This window comes from Dermacentor andersoni, chromosome 1, assembly GCF_023375885.2.
Source record: "Dermacentor andersoni chromosome 1, qqDerAnde1_hic_scaffold, whole genome shotgun sequence".
In the NCBI taxonomy this organism is placed as follows: Eukaryota; Metazoa; Arthropoda; class Arachnida; order Ixodida; family Ixodidae; genus Dermacentor; species Dermacentor andersoni.
In genome coordinates this window covers 267526941-267549617 of record NC_092814.1, presented here as the reverse complement: position 1 = coordinate 267549617, position 22677 = coordinate 267526941, and the positions used below count along the sequence as shown (strand labels likewise).

The following is a 22677-nucleotide window of genomic DNA, read 5'->3' as shown; positions in this document are numbered from 1 at the left end:
TTTAAAATACAAGAAATGCTCTCGTAACTTGAGTCAGCAGACACACCAACATAAAGAGCCTAGCGCCAGCATGGCCGCAATGCTGGTCCACCACGTCACATTATTCACAGTACACGCCTGTTCCAGGTGCTTCCTCTTCTCCCTGTTGCATTCGCACGCCATGTTCTTGACCTTGACTAGAAAGTAATGGCGTGTAATTGAATACAAAACCCGTCCCGAATCCTCTTTCGGGAAACTTCCTGCACCCTTGCGCAGTTGTGGGTAGGAAGTGAAAGTGAAGTGGAATTGAAAACACGAGTGAAAGAGACACACACGGGCGTTTTTTTTTCGTGTTGCCATTTCAATGAAAGGTTAAGAGCCTCGACCTTGTACCCAGAGTAAATGAACACTTTAATGCAAGTTGTTATGAAGCCTATGTATTTTCGGACATGTTAATAGGGATTTGGTGACTCGTATAAGTTGTTTTATGGCGCACAAAGAATCAGTGTATGTCGATATCCGCTGCTTCTGGCTTGCGAAAAAAATCGTCAGCAGGTGTCGCGCTGGAACGTTTGTGATTGGTCGACTGGAGCCAGTTTCTTCAACTTGGCGCTTCGCCGTCGCTGTTTCTTCCGGTGGTCACTTTGCCGCATTTTGCTAACCATTTGACCCTCAGTATTTCTTCCTCGTTCCTGCTCCCTCTGTATTTTTCGCGCCTCCGTTCAAGCCTTTATTACCATCGAAAAATCAAGTATCCGAAAAACAATAATAGGTTTGTGAAGATGTATGTTGCTATCGGGTTAATTTTGGTTGCAAGATAATTCAACAAACCATTTTTATCTTTCCTCTCACACCACGTTCGTGGCGTAGCAGTTCCAACGCCTGACTCGCGATAGAAATGATTCTTCGCTTATAGTTCTAGCAGAATTCATTTGTACAAAGGCAGAGCCATCGACCCGAACTTATGCGCTATAACCTGCAACTCGCGTCACAAGAAAAAAGAAAGGGCGCACACCGAAATATGTTCATTAGTGAGATAACGTGCAACTCCGCAGCATGAAAGTGGAAAACTGGAACGAAAGAGCAGCATGATACTGGATGTCAACACAGTGACATTCTGAAAACCTTGAGGCCAGTCCTGCGCCGTTCAAAAATTGTAGCGTGGCCCGTACTGTTATTGTCCTTGATTTGACCCGAACTGCTGCTAGCTGCAGTCGAGGCACGCCGCCGAAAGGATTTTATGACGGACGACTGTGATCGAATCACGTCGCTAAAGGTTTCCATGGGACGTAGTACATAAACGGGCCACAGCTTTAGTTGGAGTCAGGCGTGTAAGATATTCGTGTTGAAAACTGCAAAGGGTATCGCTGCTTGCAAGGGGGAGTACTGGAACCTTTGATGCTGTCCTGAGTTACGCACAGCCTAACTGCTGTCGCCCCTTTCCTTTATGGGGTGTATGGCTTCGCGCAGCACATGGCGACTCTTGCGACGCGTTGAGATTGTCATCGTTGGCGGCAATTTCCAGCATAGCAATAGACACAACTGCGCAGTCTGGGCTATTGCGCAATAGCGCAATAGCCCAGACATAATAGCGCAGTTTGCTGCGTATCTGGAGAGAATATCTAGAAGCATGGATATTAGTGGGTGCTCCGGACATTTCATGCTCAGTTCATCTTTGCTGACACTTCTTGTTGGCAGAAAGTGCTAAATACGCTTCAGTAATTCGAAGAGACGTACTTGAAGTAACAATGTCGCTAAATTTTATTTTTCTTTGTTTTTACAAGAGAAAAACGCACAAGAACATGTGGCGCAACAATGATTCGTGGAGTGGCAGTATGAATCACATGTTAAGGATATATGTCCTATGTACAAACATGCGTATGCATAGAGAAACAGTGGCCAAAGGGTTCGTTGTCAGTGTTAGAGCATTCTCTGCGGCTGAGTCGTATGTAGTGCAGTCTTGATGTGCATGACACAGGGCCAGTGACGCCGCGTTTAGTGAAAATAGTAACAATAATAATAACTTGAGATGGATATGCGCAACACGTGCTCTGGGTGCTGCAATCTAAGTACACTGATGAACAACAAAGCTGTAGTTTTCTAATGTAACCACTTCTGAGACCGTCACTTCTTTTTTATAAAAACTGCATTCGTCCCGTGTAGAATGCCACACAGCTAACGTGGTAATACGCTTGCACATCGCTCAGGCTTCTATTAGGTGGCAGTTAGCATTTCCTACTATACAAAGTACTAACCGAGGAAGATAGACTGACGTAACAAAACTTTGTCGACATAGGCCGTCTCGGCGAACTGGTCAAGACTGAAAAGCACGTACGCAAAATCCACAATCGCATTTGTGCTGAATTACAGCTCGTCAAACATTTCGCTTTCATTTTGAAAGGATGGCGCGACCTCTCGCAGGCATCCCACCACATTGGTTCGAGATCTAGCTGACCGACTAACAGTCACCTGGAGAAATCTAACATGACATTGAGGACGTGTAGCTTGTTGGAATGTATACGAATACACATCCGTTTACGTAGGTTGAAGCATGATAAAGGGCATACGTCGCGTAGCGCTTTAGCTTTTTTGTTCACTACGTGGCGTCCCGTTGCGGAAACAAAGCGTGGAGTTGCATTTGCCGACTTGTAGCGACACGGAAGTTTGCAACAGTCATCATGCACAGTACCTGTACGGATGGTGCGTAACTTGTGGGTTGGGCATTGGGGCGACGGGCGATACGAAACCATACTCCTGCGATATTGCTGCTCACGGGTTTTGCTACGGATGTTTACATTTGATTTCATCCCCTCGACACAATCCCAGTTTCATCTCTCATTTAAGCGTGAGGATCGAACCTCTAAGAGGATCTGTTATGAAATGAAACTATAGCGCACAATAACAATGTGATATTGCTTCAAGGATATGTTTAGGTTGCTCTTGCATCGTACCAGGTTCAAGATTCAAGATACCCAGGGGATATACAGGACCTTCTATACATTTAACAACGATACTCTCAGCGGCGTCAGTGCCTCGTTGACCACTTTCAATAATGCCCACCTTCTTTCCGCCTCGGAGCACGTTTACTTGTGACATTTGTGCTGATGAGTTGCCCCTTTAGCTTCTCAGCTCTGAACTTCATTCCACAACAGCATATCTCAGCGAACATATACTATATAATAGATCGTAATTCACTGTAAAGCCATACCAACAGTTGCGGCAGGTCCCTTCATGACACTTGTTGGGATACGTTCGTATGCAGCGAATGTTTAAAATCTTGTGCACAGATCGCACTAATTCTCATGAACAACACCCATGGCGCGTACTAACGGACTTAAATTCTATGTGCTATCCCACTTGAGGTACTCGCTGTAATTTGAAAAGTATGGTTTGACAATGCTGCGGATGCGAATATCATGAGGATGGCGTGTGAACTAAACACATATGACACAAGCTTTCTTAGCTTGCGGTAACAGAACATATTAGGATTCATTTTTACTGTAGACACTACTATAAATTGTTATGCAATCGTGCGCGAAATATACAAGACTATACACGATAAATACAAACGTGTCTCTGCTGTCTTTTTTTTTTTTTCTATATGTGACAACGCGAGCTCTATCCAACACTCCGGCGCCTTACATTACCCGCCGGCGATAGCCTATTATGGCTAAAAATGCATACTCTGTCGTGAAATGCCACATTTTGTCTGCACGCACTTTGTATATAAGGCACTTACATACAAAACAAAACTATGTCTAGCTTGAATGGAAGTGAGAAAGCTGAACAAAATTATACTCACTTCGACAAAAAAAAAAGAGGAAGAAAAACAAGGAAGAGCTGAGAACGTTGGAAGCGAAATGAAAGTTCCCATCATCTGTCCACTGCGAGTCAGCAATAAAAATGCACAATAGCTTTGTTTCGGAACGTTCGCCCCCTCACACAAACAGTTGCTTTTTTCTTAAAGCTGGCCGAATTACACGCTGCGAGGACAACCGCGGTATAGCAGCACCTAAGGTCGTTCGCGCTAAGTCTACCACTTCTCTCGGAGCGAACCTGCAAAAACTACGTGTCACATGCACCCCTGAAATGAAATCCACGCCTTCTTTAGGTCCATGCCTTCTAACTACAATTTCAATTACCCGCCGTGGTTGCTTAGTGGCTATGGTGTTGGGCTCCTAAGCACGAGGTCGCGAGATCGAATCCCGGCCTAGGCGGCCGCATTTCACGGGGCGTTAAATGCCGAAACAACCGTATACTTAGATTTTGGTGCACGTTAAAGAACCCCAGGTGCAGAGCCCCCACTACGGCGTGCCTCATAATCAGATCGTGGTTCTGGCACGTAAAACCCGATAATTAATTTTTTTTTACAATTTCAATTACAGTAAAGTTATATTACGCTTGCAATGATTTTACGCACCGATGAAAATCAGCGATATGCCGCAATAAGAAAAGAGGCGGTGACCGCCGATCTACAGAATTCACGGTTCACTAGGTTTGAGCTGAAGCTGAAGCACATGGACATTGAAGCGTAAAATACAATCTGCCATTCTAAATCCTCACCTTGTGGCCTCGCCCGACGATCGTGCCAGCGCAGCAGAGCTACTTCTACGCGAAACAGCATGCTTTAGGCAGTCTCTTTGCTCTGCTCAGGTAGCATCAATTATACCATTCACAAGCTTCTTCACTCACTTGCATTTGCCAGAAACACTGACCTATAGAGCCTGTAAGTTTGCCTCCAAAGAGTGGTCGCAACAAACGAATGACCCGTTCGCCGCTCCAAGCGCAAAAATATAATGCCCGGGCAAGCCTATATCAGCACGATCCACGCTCAGTTCTGCGCGTTTGCCGTGTGCCGCTCGCCTTTCTTGCCGCGTGTTGGTTACAAGTGCGCGGACGCTTCCCAGTTGGGCTCCGGACCACAAAGCATCGGAGCGAAAGCATGCGGCGATGTCGCAGCAGACTTCTTGTGGCCTTCGAGTCTGTACCGGTGAGCGTGAGATTTAAACAGGGGCGACGTCCCGTGCCATCGTCAGTAGAGTGTCGATCCACCGGCGGACACCCGGGAGTTGTCCAGGTCCGAGCTGGCGCGGAAGCTCTGGCTCTTCTTCTGGTTGTAGAGCACCACGAGGAGCACGACGAGGGCTAGCGCGAGCGCGATGGCCACGGCCACCATGCTCCAGGCCAGAGTCCGGTACAGGGGCTCCACGTAGCCAGGCGGGGTGACCAGGGCGCCCGAGTGCGAGCCGTCGTCGTCGCCCCGCTGGCCGAGCAGCGCGGGCGAGATTCCCGACCAGAAGCGCGTCGCCTCAACCCGGTATTCGGGGCCTGGCTGGAGCGAACGGCCGATGCGGTATGACGACACGTTGCTGGGCGTGGCGCGCGGCCACGCGGGGTACTCGAAGTTCGGGTACTGCGGTGCCGTCCTGCGCAGAAAAGCGGCGTGAGATGGACGTGGCAGATGGTCGGCACATCAATTAGAGACATTGTTCGTAAAGCAGCGCTAAAGACGAAGACGAAAAGAACGCATACGACAGGGCGGGCGCTGATGTATGCGTCGTATGTGTTCTTTTCGTCCACGTCCTTAGCGCTGCTTTATGAACACTGTCAAGATCAACCAACCCACCCAAAAGAAGCTATTATTGCTGCAATTACAGAGTGGGGTCAAAGTGAAACCTACGTGCTGTGCAAGTTAGTTATAGTCGTCATGGTACGACGATGTCACACGCGACACTGCTGTTTCTCAGCTCTGGCTACGGAAAAAAAAGTGAATGGCACCGATACCGGAACTGCCAGCTCGTGAACGCGTATAAGAAGCCACTTAATTAATTGTTGTGATTTCGAGCAAAGTTGGCCCCGCCATCTTTTTCTTAGGTGCGAAACACTTTACTAACTCTATTTTCTTTTTTCTCTCTTTTTTCCTCCTTTCTGCTGAAGCTAGTTCTTTCCTTGAATATTAATGAGGCCCAATGGTTCCAGAACGAGTGAAATATAGATCATGTTGTGTGCCGTATGGGTACAGTTTCCTTGCAGGCTTTTTAGTTGATATAGCCACCGCGAGTTTAAAACAGGAAGATAATGAATTGGCCGTAGAGATATCGGCGCAAATTTAGAGCTTGCCCCTAGATCATTTGTACAAAGCGAACGGACAGCGGTTTGTCCGCGTCAGGTTCACCGTTAGTTTTGCCACGCGTAGAACGAATGAGCGGCCCCGAAGCACACTTGCAATGGTTATGCCGTTGCGTGTCGCCGTATTCTGCCTCACAGGTGTTGTCATGCGCCCGAGTGCCAGTCACAGTTCATATGCTGGCCTGTGGACGCGATAGCTGCAGGGCTGTCTTTGCCTATTGTACTTCCGACAAGAAACATCTTCGTTACTATGCGGAAACCAGAAAAACCTATAGTACTAGCCCCATTTCTTTTTTTTAAGAACCTTCTCGTTTTTAACAGACAAAGACAAGTATAAGCGACTTTCTATGACGCCTTGTGCCTGTATCCGGATGACCTCTGCGAATGGTGAAAAATTTGCATGCAATGTGTACCCGCTCTTGGCGAAGTCTGTCCAGAGGTTGATAATCCTGCTGCTCACGAGCGAGTCGAGGTTGGACAGTGGCCGCAGTCCATCGGCCGTCACGTCGAATAGATAGATGAGCTCGTCGCCGTTGGACACACCTGTGTAAAAAAAAATAATAAATTAGGGCCATTGTTTATTCCTCTATTATTAATACGTATCCTTGCAGAGGGGCTCGCTTTTCATACAGGGACTTGAGCCACACTTTAAAAACATGTAAATGCCACGTAGTTGGGCAACACCAAGGTAATTGTCGTTTGCCGTCGCTTGGATCTCGAGATACTCAGAATATGTATTTGCATTCCGCCTAACTACATAATTAGCTTTAATTTATTAATAAACTTCTCAAATATTATAATTAGATGAAAAGTGTCGATGAGAAAATTGCAGAGCAACATGAAAAACTCCCGATGTAGCTTTCTGTTGCTCAATACTTGCTACATAAGAGTGTTTTTCAAAGCGTGAAAGAAGCCCGCGAATACACGAAAAATTGTCGTGCGACTGGTCGCTCGAGGCACTTTGCGTGTATTCGCTTCTCTCATGTTTGGAAAAACACTTTTTAGTAGCACGCGTATTGAGCAACAGAAAGCTGTATCGGTAGTTTGCAACTGTACATGTATGATATCTATATACATTTTCTAGACGCGGAATTCAGCTACGAAATGGCTAAGCCCCCTTTCTTTCTATGCCCGCGGGCCTCGTACGTGGCATTGACATTCGTGAGGCAGGCAATGTAAAAATCAGCAGCAGACGGTTTTATGTCTTAGCAGGACTCTGGTGCGAGTTAGTTGGTTCATGATCTTGAGGCAAACCTTTACAGGCGCGAAGAAAACGAGACGAAGGACTAGGAACACGAAAAGACACAGACGAGCGCTGAACCAGTGTCCGCTGCGGGACGAAGGTCTTTCCCGGCGATCTCCATTTACTCCCACTTTGTGGCAGCCGACTCTGTCTTATGCCCCCAAATTTCCTAATCACATCACGTCACCCGACTTTGTTATGAGATGTCGGTAGCTAACTTCCCGAACGTTGCTTAAAGACGCCAAATACCGCATATCAACGTGTGAGCGTGTTGACGCTGCCTTGCCTGCACACACGCATGTTTTTCAGGTCGTCTGCGCACGGGCAAAATAGAGAGTTACACGAGAGCAAACTAAACTAAAACCAACCTGAAGACGGAAACAGCACAACACGCGCGAACACAAAAACACTTAGTAATTCATAGCGCCAGTGTCAGGTGCCTGTACCGCGCACGAACATGCCATTGTCGTTTGTGCTTTTCGGGAGCATATACCAACCGAGGTCGTAGGACTGCCTCTGGAAGCCGAGCCGGGCATCCAGCAGGCTGGTGTCTCCCCGGTACTCGAACACGTACATGTAGGTGGGCGCCTCGAAGCGCGAGTACTTGGCCAGCGTCAGCTGGTTGGGCGCCACGAACATTGCATCCGTCGACATCTGCGCAGAAAGCACGCGAACACTATTGCAACTGCAACTGCTAACAGAATACACTGCGCACTGAATGCGTCATTGTAGGGTGGTTCCACTCGTTTGTGTTGCTTCAGCCGTTTCCGCGTCAGACCGAAACGACGAGTGACGCTGTCCTTGACACGAAATCATGCGTGCTTATCCGCGATGCAGGTGGATCAGATGTCACCACATGACACCAATACACTTCAAGAACCCCGCGAGTCAAAATTAATCCGGAGCCGTATACACTTAAGGCTTAATTCGTAGCCCACTGTGCAGTTTCGGAACGCCAACAACGCAGCTGACGCTGTCACGGGCAAACCTAGAGCGCCGGGTAAACTCGGCGCGCTTCCCTGCCCGCTTACATTGGCCCAATGGAATTCGGATGACTTCGCAAACAAGCGCCCTTTGTTCCCTGCAATCCCACGCCGCCTATACAACACCGCCTTCCACGTAGCTTAACACTGCAATGTCGTTTATGGCTTGGAGTAGCATTCACAAACTCCTACTCCATTCTCAACGGAATGACCGATACTCCTGAATGTGGCGCTTGTGGGTGCAAATTGCGCATCTTGTCTGTGAGTGTTCCCGCGACTATGCGCGAAGAACAACGCTCTCCAGCGCGCTTAAAGAACTCGACAACATAGAATAGGCTTAAAGAACGCTGCTTACTACCGCTGAATAGAGCACGTAGTTTACATTGTGCTCTTCTCTCTTTTTAGACAGAAAGCTGGGCTAGTGGGGGGTTAGTGGGTGGTATAAGGGGACATTGCACTAGCGCGTAAAAAAGGACACGAACAGGAACATGAAAAAAGACACACCGAACGCTAGCTCCACTTACGCTCTCCTTTTCTTTATATCCCCTGACCCGCCTCCCCCAGCGCAGCTTTGACAACCAGAACTGTCTCTAGTTAACCTTGCCTTTCAATATATCCTTTCTATCTCTATATTTCTCTCGGGCCATGGTCCCTATACCGACGTTCGCCCGAATGACTTTGAAGTCACTATATACTGTGTCTTTCGAAAGCCTTTGCACTGCGTGGCAGAGTGTGATTGTTCTCAGACGCCACACCGCACGTTGCGCTGACACTTTCTTTTTACATCTTTGTTTTCTTTCTTATCTTTCCTTACCTCTGCCGTTCCTCCAGTACAGGGTAGCCAACCGGATATTTATTCTGGTTAACGTCTTTCCTACCTTATATATATATATATATATATATATATATATATATATATATATATATATATATATATATATAGACTCGCCTCACTAGATAATGTTCTTGCGTTAAACGTTGCCAGGTTGGAATATGAACCTGGCAACGTTTAACGCAAGAACATTATCTAGTGAGGCGAGTCTAGCAGTGCTATTGGAAGAATTAGAGGGCAGTAAATGGGATATAATAGGGCTCAGTGAAGTTAGGAGGCCAAAAGAAGCATATACAGTGTTAAGGAGCGGGCACGTCCTGTGCTACCGGGGCTTAGCGGAGAGACGAGAACTAGGAGTCGGATTCCTGATTAATAAGAATATAGCTGGTAACATACAGGAATTCTATAGCATTAACGAGAGGGTGGCATGTCTTGTTGTGAAACTTAATAAGAGGTACAAAATGAAGGTTGTACAGGTCTACGCCCCTACATCCAGTCATGATGACCAGGAAGTCGAAAGCTTCTATGAAGACGTGGAATCGGCGATGGGTAGAGTGAAAACAAAATACACTATACTGATGGGCGATTTCAATGCCAAGGTAGGCAAGAAGCAAGCTGGAGACAAGGCAGTGGGGGAATATGGCATAGGCACTAGGAATAGCAGGGGGGAGTTATTAGTAGAGTTTGCAGAACAGAATAATATGAGGATAATGAATACCTTCTTCCGCAAGCGGAATAACCGAAAGTGGACATGGAGGAGCCCGAACGGCGATACTAGAAATGAAATAGATTTCATACTCTGCGCTAACCCTGGCATCATACAAGATGTGGACGTGCTCGGTAAGGTGCGCTGCAGTGACCACAGGATGGTAAGAACTCGAATTAGCCTAGACCTGAGGAGGGAACGGAGGAAACTGGTACATAAGAAGCCGATCAATGAGTTAGCGCTAAGAGGGAAAATAGAGGAATTCCAGATCAAGCTACAGAACAGGTATTCGGCTTTAAGTCACGAAGAGGACCTTAGTGTTGAAGCAATGAACGACAATCTTGTGGGCATCATTAAGGAGTGTGCAATAGAAGTCGGTGGTAACTCCGTTAGACAGGATACCAGTAAGCTATCGCAGGAGACGAAAGATCTGATCAAGAAACGCCAATGTATGAAAGCCTCTAACCCTACAGCTAGAATAGAACTGGCAGAACTTTCGAAGTTTATCAACAAGCGTAAGACAGCGGACATAAGGAAGTATAACATGGATAGAATTGAACAAGCTCTCAGGAACGGAGGAAGCCTAAAAGCAGTGAAGAAGAAACTAGGAATTGGCAAGAATCAGATGTATGCGTTAAGAGACAAAGCCGGCATTATCATTACTAATATGGATGAGATAGTTCAAGTCGCTGAGGAGTTCTATAGAGATTTATACAGTACGAGTTGTACCCACGATGATAATGGAACAGAGAATAATCTAGAGGAATTCGATATCCCAGAAGTAACGCCGGAAGAAGTAAAGAGAGCCTTGGGAGCTCTGCAAAGGGGGAAGGCAGCTGGGGAGGATCAGGTAACAGCAGATTTGCTGAAGGATGGTGGGCAGATTGTTCTAGAAAAACTGGCCACCCTGTATACACAATGCCTCAAGACCTCGAGCGTACCGGAATCTTGGAAGAACGCTAACATAATCCTAATCCATAAGAAAGGCGACGCCAAAGACTTGAAAAATTATAGACCAATCAGCTTACTGTCCGTTGCCTACAAAGTATTTACTAAGGTAATTGCAAATAGAATCCGGAACACCTTAGACTTCCGTCAACCAAAGGACCAGGCAGGATTCCGTAAAGGCTACTCAACAATAGATCATATTCACACTATCAATCAGGTGATAGAGAAATGTGCGGAATATAACCAACCATTATATATAGCTTTCATTGATTACGAGAAAGCGTTTGATTCAGTCGAAACCTCAGCAGTCATGGAGGCATTGCGGAATCAGGGTGTAGACGAGCCGTATGTAAAAATACTGAAAGATATCTATAGCGGCTCCACAGCCACTGTACTCCTCCATAAAGAAAGCAACAAAATCCCAATAAAGAAAGGCGTCAGGCAGGGAGATACGATCTCTCCAATCCTATTCACAGCGTGTTTACAGGAGGTATTCAGAGACCTGGATTGGGAAGAATTGGGGATAAGAGTAAATGGAGAATACCTTAGTAACTTGCGCTTCGCTGATGATATTGCCTTGCTTAGTAACTCAGGGGACCAACTGCAATGCATGCTCACTGATCTGGAGAGGCAGAGCAGAAGGGTGGGACTAAAAATGAATCTGCAGAAAACTAAAGTAATGTTTAACAGTCTCGGAAGGGAACAGCAGTTTACGATAGGTAGCGAGGCACTGGAAGTGGTAAGAGAATACATCTACTTAGGACAGGTAGTGACTGCTGATCCAGATCATGAGAGTGAAATAATCAGAAGAATAAGAATGGGCTGGGGTGCGTTTGGCAGGCATTCGCAGATCATGAACAGCAGGTTGCCATTATCCCTCAAGAGAAAAGTGTATAACAGCTGTGTCTTACCAGTACTCACGTACGGGGCAGAAACCTGGAGGCTTACGAAAAGGGTTCTACTTAAATTGAGGACGACGCAACGAGCTATGGAAAGAAGAATGATAGGTGTAACGTTAAGGGATAAGAAAAGAACAGATTGGGTGAGGACACAAACGCGCGTTAATGACATCTTAGTTGAAATCAAGAAAAAGAAATGGGCATGGGCAGGACATGTAATGAGGAGGGAAGATAACCGATGGTCATTAAGGGTTACGGACTGGATTCCGAGGGAAGGGAAGCGTAGCAGGGGGCGACAGAAAGTTAGGTGGGCAGATGAGATTAGGAAGTTTGGAGGGTCAACATGGCCTCAATTAGTACATGACCGGGGTAGTTGGAGAAGTATGGGAGAGGCCTTTGCCCTGCAGTGGGCGTAATCAGGCTGATGATGATGATGATGATGATGATATATATATGAAACGTTAAACACCATAATTACATTTAAGTCAATATCACGGTGAACATCAGTTGATTAATTCGCTAAATCTTGCTCTATACTAATTTCTATTTAAAAGTGCTCCGCAAGACGTGTTGCCGACTAAGCTATCTTCCTATTGGTTCTGAACATAGAAGAGATGTAAACGAGAGTTCTGCTGTCTGTTCCGTAACTAACATAAGCCTGCTGATTAAACGTCGGCCAACACAGAGGCGTAGAAAGGAAATACAAGAGACAATACAAAGAGAAATACAAAGGTAGGATAACGGAGATTAAGGGCAATATATGCTGAGTGTTTGACGTAACTTGAACGAAGGATGAAATAAAAAAGTGTTTCGCCACAGCTGAATGAAACCAACGGCATATCGTTTGTCGTCATGTCGCGCCCCTTACAGTGTATATTAGTTTCCGCTTAATTAGTAATTTAACCAAAATGAATTATGAGAATATTTTATTATATTCTTTAGGGCCAGGTGAATTTCGTTGCGTTGTGGAGGGGATTCAGAAACGACCGATCCAGTTTTTTGTAGCAGCGTACATGTTGCGCGGCGATTTTTTTCCGTGTTTGAAGAAATACCGCGAAATATGGAACAAAACCACATGGCTGCGCTCATGCGCTATCGTACTGCAGTGCTCTCAACCGCGCTTCGTGCGAAAAAACCGCGCGCGCGGACCGTATGGCGAAGTGAGCGGCCGCGGCATCGGCTTCGCAGTGCGTCAGCATCTTTGGCGGTGGCACACGGAAAGGTTAAGAGCGCTGGTTAAGAGCGCTGCAATACGATAGCGCAAGAGCGCAGTCACGTGGTTTTATTTCATATTTCGTGGGCTTTCTTTAAACGGCCGGAAAAAATAACCACGCAGCATGTACGTTGCCGCGAGAAATTGGATCGGTCTTTTCTGAACTTTCTCTGCAATGCAACGAAACGCACTTGGCCCTCAAGTGAATATTTAAAAATTTTGCATACTTGATCTTAGTTAATTAATTAATTAAGGGGAGCATGAGAATACTCTAAGGAGCGCCACATGACGACAAACCACATGCCATTTGTTTCATTCAGGTGCGGCTAACGAATTCTTTTTTTAATCCTTGGTTCAAGTTACGTGAAACACCCTGCATAAGTACACTATTTACAATCTACATTTTTCCTTGGACACATGACGAAGTAAGCGTCTTCCATCAGGTGGTACATTAACTCTAGAAAATGGCGATAAATATGGGACTATTAGTCACTCCCGCAAAAGAAACTCCCGCAAGAGTTACCCCACTATTTTATTCCTTTAAGAGCGCCGAAAAAAAAAAGAAAGAAAATCCGTTGTGTGCTTTTTCCGCGCAAACTAAGCATAGCTATGCCTGCTTTTGTTTTCAATTTGGTTTCTTGCAGGCATCATCATCATCATCATCATCATCATTCACAGCAGCAGCCTATTTTATGTCCACTGCAGGACGAAGGTCTATTCCTGCGATCTCCAATTACTGCTGTGCTGTGCCAACCGATTCCAACTTGCGCCTGCGAATTTCCTAATTTCTTCACCCCACCTAGTTTTCTGCCGTGCTAGACTGCGTTCCCCTTCTCTTGGAACCCATTATGTAACTATAATGTTCCACCCGTTATGTGTCCTACGCATTACATGGCCTGCCCAGCTCCATTTCTTTCTCTTAATGTCAGTTAGAATATCGTCTATACCCGTTTGCTCTCTGATCCAAACCGCTCTCTTTCTTTCTCTTAACGCTATGTCTAGCATTCTTCGTTCCAACGCTCTTTGCGCGCTCCTTAACTTGTTCTCAAGCTTCTTTGTCAGTCGCCAGGTTTCTGCCTGATTTGTCAGCACCGATAGAATGCATTGATAGTACAACTTTCTTTTCAATGATAGTGGTAACCTTCCAGTCAGGATCTGGCAATGTCTGCCGTGTGCACGCCAACCCGTTTTTATTCTTCTGTAAATTTCTTTCTCATGATCAGGGTCCCCTGTGAGTAAGTGGCGTCGGTAAATGTACTCCTGAAGACTCCAGATGCTAACTGGCGATCTTGAACTCTTGTTCTCTTGCCAGAGTATTGAGCACTACCTTTGTCTTCTGCATATTATTCTTCAAACCCACTCTTACATTTTCTTTGTTAAGGTCCTCAATCATCTGTTGCAATTTGTCCCCAGTGTTGCTGAATAGGACACTGTCGTCTGCAAATAGAAGGTTGCTGAGATATTCGCCGTTGATCCTCACTCCTATGCCTTCGCAATTTATAGCTTGAATATTTCTTCCAAGCACGCAGTAAATAGCATTGGAGAGATTGTATCTGCTTGCCTGACTCCTTTTTTTATAGGTACCTTTCTACATTTCTTGAGGAGAATCAAGGTAGCTGTGGAAGCTGTGCAGATATTTTTCAAGATATTTACGTATGCCACCTGTAATCCTTGATTACGTAATGCCTCTATGACTGATGGTATTTCTACTGAATCAAATGCCTTTTCGTAATCTATGAAAGCCATATAGAGAGGTTGACTGTACGCTGCAAATTTCTCAATTACCTGGTTGATGACATGAATGGGATTCATTGTAGAGTATCCCTTCCTGAAGCCTCTTGGTTGGCTGAAGTCATGTGTTGCCTCTATTGTGTTGGGAATTGTCTTGGTGAATATCTTATACAATGCTGGAAGTAACAATGACATAAGTCACCGGCAATATCGTGCACACTGCACCCAACACCCGCGGCACTGTCCGCAGACTTGCCACAACCAAAACCAGGGTCGGTTGCGGTAAACTGGGCTGAGGAGCGCGGGCACGTTGGCACCGCGCTCACGCTGCTCCAACCGACGTGGGCGCTTCCCGTTCTCGAATTGCGCTGTCTTCCTGCAGTTTGCGCTGCTCTTCTAAGTGTCGTTTGAGATGTGCACAACATTTTCCGCGGCTGTCCGGCCCAGCTTTTCTCTTCAAGTGCACGGTATCCGGGATCTTCGCGCCGTCGACGTTGAACAGCAGCGCCCGTCGCGCTGTAGCCCACTGTCGCTTTCGCGCTTCGTTCAAGCTCACACGGCGTTTGCGGGCGCGTGTCACAGCGCGCAAAGCCTTGAGCACGCCGTCTCATCGAAGGGCCGTGGAAGGGCGTTCGCTGTTTACGAGTTGTCGTGCATCTGCGCACACGAGGTGTATTGACGGCGGCAGCGGGCGCGCGCTCCGTGACGGCATTATTTTGATGCACGGCGCACGCCGGATCTTCCGCCGCAAGTGGCACCAAGGACAACGTAGGGGAAATTACTTGTATTTAGTAATTGAATTAAAGAAATGATAAATTAATGGAAACGAAAGTAGACGACAAAACAACTGGCCGTAAGTCAGTTGTTTATATATATATATATATATATATATATATATATATATATATATATATATATATATATATATATATATATATACAGCTCCGGGAACAAATTATACACCAGTAGGCTATCATTCATGCTTGAACACATACTTTTTCATGCCTGCTTAATGCAAACGTAAGCTTGGACATCAAATATTCAGTATTTCTTCCTATGGAGATCCAAGAAAATGCCCTCTCTGCCGTCTTACAGGAGCCAACAGTCATGCTGGCAAAGCGAGATGTGTCGTAATTTAGCTTTCGCCGGTGAAAGCTTTGCTGGTGATGCACCATCTTCCCCTAACCACTCCATTTGCAGGTGACTGTCGTGAATTAACAGATGACACCGGTCCTATTTATTGTTGCCACTATTTTAGAAGGCATCGTGTTTTCGTACACGATCGTATCAAGAATGCGAATTCAAATATAGGGCGCATCGCCACTGCAAATTTCAGAAATGTCACTTAAAAATTCATTCACATTAGGATACTGTGTCCCGTTCGCAGTCAATTTGCAGTTTAACAAAAGCGCGAAGCTCCATAATAGGAAAATTTAGCCGACTGCTTGCCCGAGCACCGAAACCCCATGGTGCAAGGAGGTCTGAACTGAGTTTCTAACGGGACCTCCTTATGTATATGCGCCTCTTGTAAATACTGCTTCACTACTCACATGAATATACTGATTCTGATTCTGAAAAAAAAAAAAAAAGAACGATCCACCCGCCGTGCTAGCTCACTGGCTATGGCGTCGCGCTACTGAGCACGTGGTCGCGCGTTCGATCCAGGCCGTGACGGCCGCAATCAGATGGAGGCGGATTGAAGAAACGCTCGTGTACGGTGCATTGTGTGCGCGTTTAAAAACCCCAGGAGCTCAAAATTAATTTGGAATCCCCCACTACGGCGTGCCCCATAACAAGGTGACTGTTTTGGCTCATAAAAACCGATAATTTCATTTAATTCAATTATGAAAAAAAAGAAAGTCATGCATTTCTTGCTATAGCTGGACCCCCTCCCCTCCAAAAAAAAAATAAGCCCATGAAAAAAAAAGTTTTGCGCGCTATACGTACGTTGATGAAGGCTCTGATGACAGCGTTCGTGTCGAGCGGGTTGACGTCGCGGAAGTATGTCTCATCCACGGAGTCCACGACATCCGTCGGCGGCCGGTTGTAGCGCAGCGCGCTGCTCAGGAACCGCGGCAGCAACTGGTCGCGTACGTACGTGGCACTGCGCGCCGACCGGTCCCGAAGGTACCCCGACAGCACTGGGCACAGACAGAAAAGGAAGGAAGACAAATGAGGCGTCAGGTCATCGGTGGAAACGCTGAACGCATGTCTGGTGTACGAAAAATTCCGCTCAATTCTCTTCGGTGTTGACTAGGGCACTCAAGAACGGAAGGAAAGTGCCTTCTTTCTGTGGCCACCTTCTAGACATCCGTTTTCGGCACGTTCGCTATAGGCAACACGTACGAGTAAAGTGAGGGCCATACGATTAAACGAGGCCTGAATTCACGAAGTCGTTCACGTATGCGCGCTTTTCTTATTGCGGTCGAGAACGGGCGCGTGCCTAGGAGAAGCAGTTCTCGCCAAGGTAGAGGAGCTCGTGAGTACGCAGCCTACGTATCTCGACTGCCACGAGCTATAGTTTCGTATAAAGCATAAAATAAGCGGCACAGCACTCGCGTTCGAGAACTGAGAACTATGCCTTCAGAGGACTGCTTCAGTACTTAAAGGAACTAAATGAGAACGGGGGAAAGGGAAACCTGTGGTACCAACGCTTCGACAAGAGGACTTGTCTTCACGTGTGCGTATTTGACGAGGAATCAACTAGCGGATACACTGGTATTTGGCTGAGGTTGCCCACTCCCTGGCTTGTACTCTTTTAGCTCTTTCAATTCTGACTTCTCCAGCCAACCTTCGGCCGACCTTCAATGCAGAAGTGACACCAACAGATGCGCGGCGGGCGCCGATCAGAGCTGGTATAATATTGTCGAGTCTTACTGCGCTTACCGGGAAAAAAGAAGGCGGTCTCGTCCTTGTTGACGCCGGCGATGAGCGGCACTCGTCGGAACTCTCCGCGCTCAAGCAAGGCGGCGGGCTCGTCCGGCAGGAACGCCCCTTGCGGGTTGAACTTCTCCACCACAGGCGCCGTCCGCACAGGGAAGTCGCCGAACACCTGGTGCCGCGCGCGCACAAGTCAGGACGGCTTGGAGAGTACGCGCACCCTCTCTGCCTGGCATGCCAGTCGCGTAACGTTGGACGTGTTTTAGATATTTCTTTTTTTTTACTGCCCTACTAGATCCCGCCTGCCCCGAAGGAGATTAAAAGAACGAGCTGTATATTTCACCCTAAGAATGTATTTGATAATTTCACGCCTTTTAAAGAAAATTTGCTTCGGAAGTTACACTTCATACCCTCTTGGGTGATGACTGGCGTGCGTTAAATACGGTCGAGAATCGGTCCTCATACAACGCTGTACCTTGAATCAGGCAAAGGCGGCGATCGCATTATTTTATTTCATTTTATTTTATTTTATTTTTTAGCTGTTGCCGCTTCGGGCAAGAGCTGCACTGGAGGTCGTCTTGGAATTCGTCCGCGTTTACCAACTCGTGAATGGGAGCATGAAATTGAAATTACCATTTTCGACTATCAGAAAACCTCAAAACGCCGATAAGACCCAAAACAGCGGGCAGAGATTAAAGAGATTGACAATGGACTAAGACGAAATGAAGCAAGCACAAATCTATTTGTAATACGCGCGGAACTTGTCGCAAACGCACACGCACTGTTGCTGGGTCTTTAGTTGCACACATAATATTTTTTGTGCATTATTACCAGCTAGCTCTTTTTGCGCTGTTCTTTTATTTTTTATTTTTCATTTTAGGAAATGGAAGCTTTATAACACTGATTCGTCATTTCGGCTAACGCACTTCCCCGCAACTCGCGCTCATCGTCTCTCCAAAGGCGCACGCGCTAGCAGTGCGAGGGTATAGTATATCCGCGATACCGCAGGTCGTCTCCAGCCTTCGCTCGTCTATGGCGGTTACGCGCGCCTCGGGAGCAGCTCGCGAGACGACCGCGGCGGGCCGTGGAACGCACCTTGCTCTCCTGCTGGATGCGCAGCAACTCGCTGCTGGGCGTCTGCATGAGGCAGTCGATGAGCGCGAACGACGGGCCGTCGGTCGGGCATCCCGCGCCCTGGGCCACGATGCGCTTGAACTGCGCCGGTTCGGGCTCCACGGCCCAGTCGCTCAGCGGGCTGCCGCTCTCGGCGATGGCACGCACGAACAGCCCTGGGAACATTTTTCGGTCATTTACTTGGCTGGCATTCGCAAACGCTGGTGACGCTCGTTGCCGGCATTCCCGTGGGCACTTCCGAAAGGAAAAGCGTAGACCGCATGATGAGAAATAAAGCAGCTCTAGCGGTGAAGCAATATAGCGTACGCCATTGCAATGGATCGACCTGAAATCGGAGAACTCTGGGCAAGTGATATGCAGCGAGACACGAACGAAAGTAAGCAAAAGGGTGTGGTACATGAAATTCGAGCAAACAATTACTACAAAGAACTAGAACGCTTGGCGATTTAACTGCAATATGAGAAAAACAGAAGAAAATAATAGATTCTACTACCTGCGGAAGATTACACAAATAGGTGGACATGAATTGCATTGGGAAGCACAATAAATACATTGTTAATTAAGATTATTGTTTGGCTTTGTAACTAATCACTTTAGGATACGTGTTGCAATTAACGAATTGAAGGCAGTGAGTTCGTAAGCTACATTCATTTGCAACAAATTTTGGAACTAGCACCAGCCTTGAGATATGTGCTCTCAAGCTTGCGGAAAAATGCACTGTTTTCCACTTCCTTTTTTCTTTAGCAAAACACATTTTTAGTCAATGCAGGACATATTTAACTGAATCACCAGTGTATTTCGTCGCAAAATTTGGGAACGGGCATATCGAAAATAGTGCCACCCTGAGAATTCCTCCTAAGTAGATATGCCTCGTGATTGTGCAATATGTGCCAGAAAGCGATTGCTTAAAACGCTAGTTAGTGAAAAATAATTTATATATTCAATCATCACTTTCGATTTATTGTTCAATGAATTGATCTTCGCCTTTTTGAGTAAACCAGCTCAAGGAATAGAATTAGGCTATCTGCCACAGGTAAGATTTTAAAAAAAATACCGCCTCCATTCCACCCTGTGAAAGTGGATGTACAGCGAAGCTGCTGCCGACGTTATGCAAGCACAACCGACGTTAGACAAGCACCACCGCCACAAGAGACGTACGACACGCGCGCACGTAGGTGTGCGGAAGTGCAACATGCATCCTCATTCTTCCAGGCCCTCCCCCAAGCGCAAATGCCTTGTTACAATAATTGTATTTTTCTAATTGCGTCAGAGAATTCCTAAAGTACGACTTACACACAAGCTGCAGATATGATAGCTTCGGATTGTAATTCAAACATACGAGAAAACGTGATTGTGTTACGGGGAAACTCAAAAACAAAGCCCTTTTCCAGTTGCCGTTTGAGGTCTGTCTGAATTGCCGCTGCCGGTGGCGGTACTGTTCTAGGATGAGCACGAGTTCACGAGAAATCCCGGCCAACTAGAGGCTGGTAGCTTCGCTGTAAAATGCAGCGGCGAGCTTGTTATAGTAACGTTCTCTTTCAGTGACAAACACACACTGTCTTGCGCATTAAAAGCAACCAAAGATGCTCTTCAGTCGGCACAAGAACCATGTCAAGCAAGGGCCCACTCGGGGGCAACGACCCTCGGCCGTCGTGCCCAGAGGAAGTGCAGATACGCAAGCAAAAATAGGTGACGAACGGTATAGACATGAACAGAAAATCTAATTACGCCGAGCTCAAATAGCCGTACCGGCTTAAAATGTTCGCTCGAACGCCGCTTGGCAGCCATGACAATGCCCGTCTTTGTCTTTGGAATATATGATCGAGAACAGACTGTCGGAAACTACCGCTCACGCAAACAAACAATTCCCTCTTTTACGACATGATGAAGTCAGCGATGACTGCATTTTTCTTGGAGTTGTATCTTTTGTCTTCCGGAGCTCTATAATTCTTCGTGAATGAGTGTTTCAGTTCCCGCTGGAACGAAGCCAGCCCGTTTCATTCCGGCTCTGAAGCCTGGCGCTGAGCCAACGAGCTACGCCTCTTTCCGCCGTGCGAGCATATTCTAGCGCCACTGTGTCAAAAGAAGAGTGGCGGAGATGACTCGGACGTATGACATTTCTTGTTGTTGTTGTTTTATGCAGGGAGCCCATGTTCTCGAGGAATGAATGACACTCACTAAAGAAAATTGGCTATAGACAGAAAAGAGATGACACAAAATGTCACGGCACGTAAACACAACACCAGCACTTTATGTGTCTTTTCGTCCCGTGTGCTTCTGCATGCTAGGCACTGTTCCTGGTCAACCAACTCATCTTGGCCAAATACTTCTTTTACAATAATGCGATGCTTTCTAATTCAGTTTTTCGCTCTGCGGTGTTTCTCTATCTTGAATGTCTTAAATAGCAAAGCCTTATCAAGGTTTTTTTTTCATGAAGCCTTAGAACTTCTTGAAAACTTCTTTAAAGAAGGAATTTGCGAGTTCCTAATGAAAGGGGAACGACAGAAACCGGAGTTGTGCGCGTAACTCTTGGAACACAGATGGCCATAACTGCAGAATCCTGTATGCGTGGACTCTGAGTGCTCATCAGGGCACGTGCGTCAGGAGTTGTGCTTAAGTTATTCGAGACACGTATGCGGCAAATACGTTTTCCCAAGCGAAGTGATATAATTCATGTGGGTGGGCCTCCCGCCGAAGCTTACGGTCGCTCTGCGCACGCGTCGGAAATCATGTACCTCACTAGAGAAGTGTGTAACATAACCCTTATTAAGCACACAGTATGATCATCTTGGGTCGATGAAATGTTAGTTACCCTTAAGCTGTGCGTAAAAGTACATTCCTCAACGGTACTGACGGTACACGCCATCATGCATGGTCGGCGCTAGACTGCACCATACGGCACGAGCCATTTACACGTACTGCGGTGTGATTAACTTGCGGAGCCGCTTCGCTTCCACAGTAAGAAAATCTCGGCAACGTGCTACGACTGACGACGATTCCGGATTCGCACTTGCCGCTCACCTTGGCTGAGGGGTGACAGGATGTGCAGGAAGACACTGACGGCGCCTGAGCCCTGGCCGAAGAGCGTCACCTGCGAAGGGTCACCGCCAAAGTGGGCCACGTTGTCGCGCACCCACTTGAGCGCCAGGTTCTGGTCCAGCAGGCCCAGATTGCCAGGGCAGACGCTGTCGCCCGTGCTCAGGAACCCTATGAGCACACAAGTGTGGATGGGTCGAATGATTTTCTATCTCTGAAGAATAGGGTCATCCTGGGTAACAGTGTGTTCCGGCGCACAGCTCGTAGTTTTCGAGAGAACGCGGAAACAGGCCTGTACGACCATGCATCGTATGAGTGCGCTTTCCAGCATGGCAGTAACGCGACTTCACCGTACAGGAGCAGCGCTCCCATTTGCCTAAGGAACTTGCCTCGCAAAGTCAACACGAACGATGAGCGGTGCTTCATGTCGGTTGGCGTCTCGTAAGATGAACTTATATTTGGCCGAACAACAGACTTTTGGACAGCGCGACATAGGACAAAAAAAAAAAAGAAAGTGGCACAGAACAGAGTGCTGGACAGCTCTCTGTCCTGTGGTTCTTTGTCCTCTGTCGCGCTGTTCAAAATTCTGCTGTTTGACAGGATGTATACGAACCAGCCGAAATGAACCCGCTGTTATATTTGGTCATTTATCGTTGTGTCTTGTTTTCAGAGAAGCGTCTTGAATGGTGTGACTTTCCACTACAACACCTTCAAGGGATGTGGCCTCAGGACTTTAAGAGGTGGTTGTGTTAGAAGCAGCAGTGGAGCCTCCCTTTAAGACATAATGACAAGTGTTTACGTATGAGCTTAAAGGCGCAAAATATCTACAAAAAGTTAAAAAGATGTAGGAAGGTTTCGAATCTACTACTGGGATCACTTTTGTCTCAGACGTCGAAGTATAACTGTTTCAAAACGGAAGCGGCAAGTTTACGCCCTCTTCAATTTCTTTATTCTTCGTCGGCGT

At 46.8% G+C, this 22677-nt stretch overlaps 1 protein-coding gene across 1 annotated transcript in view; it reads right to left on the bottom strand.

Moving 5' to 3' along the window:
• Window positions 1-1716: 1716 nt before the first annotated feature.
• The window catches only part of LOC126548246 (cocaine esterase-like), a 54115-nt gene continuing 33154 nt past the window's right edge, over window positions 1717-22677 (bottom strand). Inside the window, exons 4-10 of the mRNA XM_050196398.2 lie at window positions 21699-21884; window positions 18639-18832; window positions 17550-17715; window positions 16611-16804; window positions 7849-8005; window positions 6522-6651; window positions 1717-5405 (exon numbers count right to left, since the gene is read on the bottom strand). Of these exons, the coding sequence (XP_050052355.1) occupies window positions 5012-5405; window positions 6522-6651; window positions 7849-8005; window positions 16611-16804; window positions 17550-17715; window positions 18639-18832; window positions 21699-21884 (1421 nt within the window). The 3' untranslated portion in view covers window positions 1717-5011. The remainder of the gene's footprint in view (window positions 5406-6521; window positions 6652-7848; window positions 8006-16610; window positions 16805-17549; window positions 17716-18638; window positions 18833-21698; window positions 21885-22677) is intronic.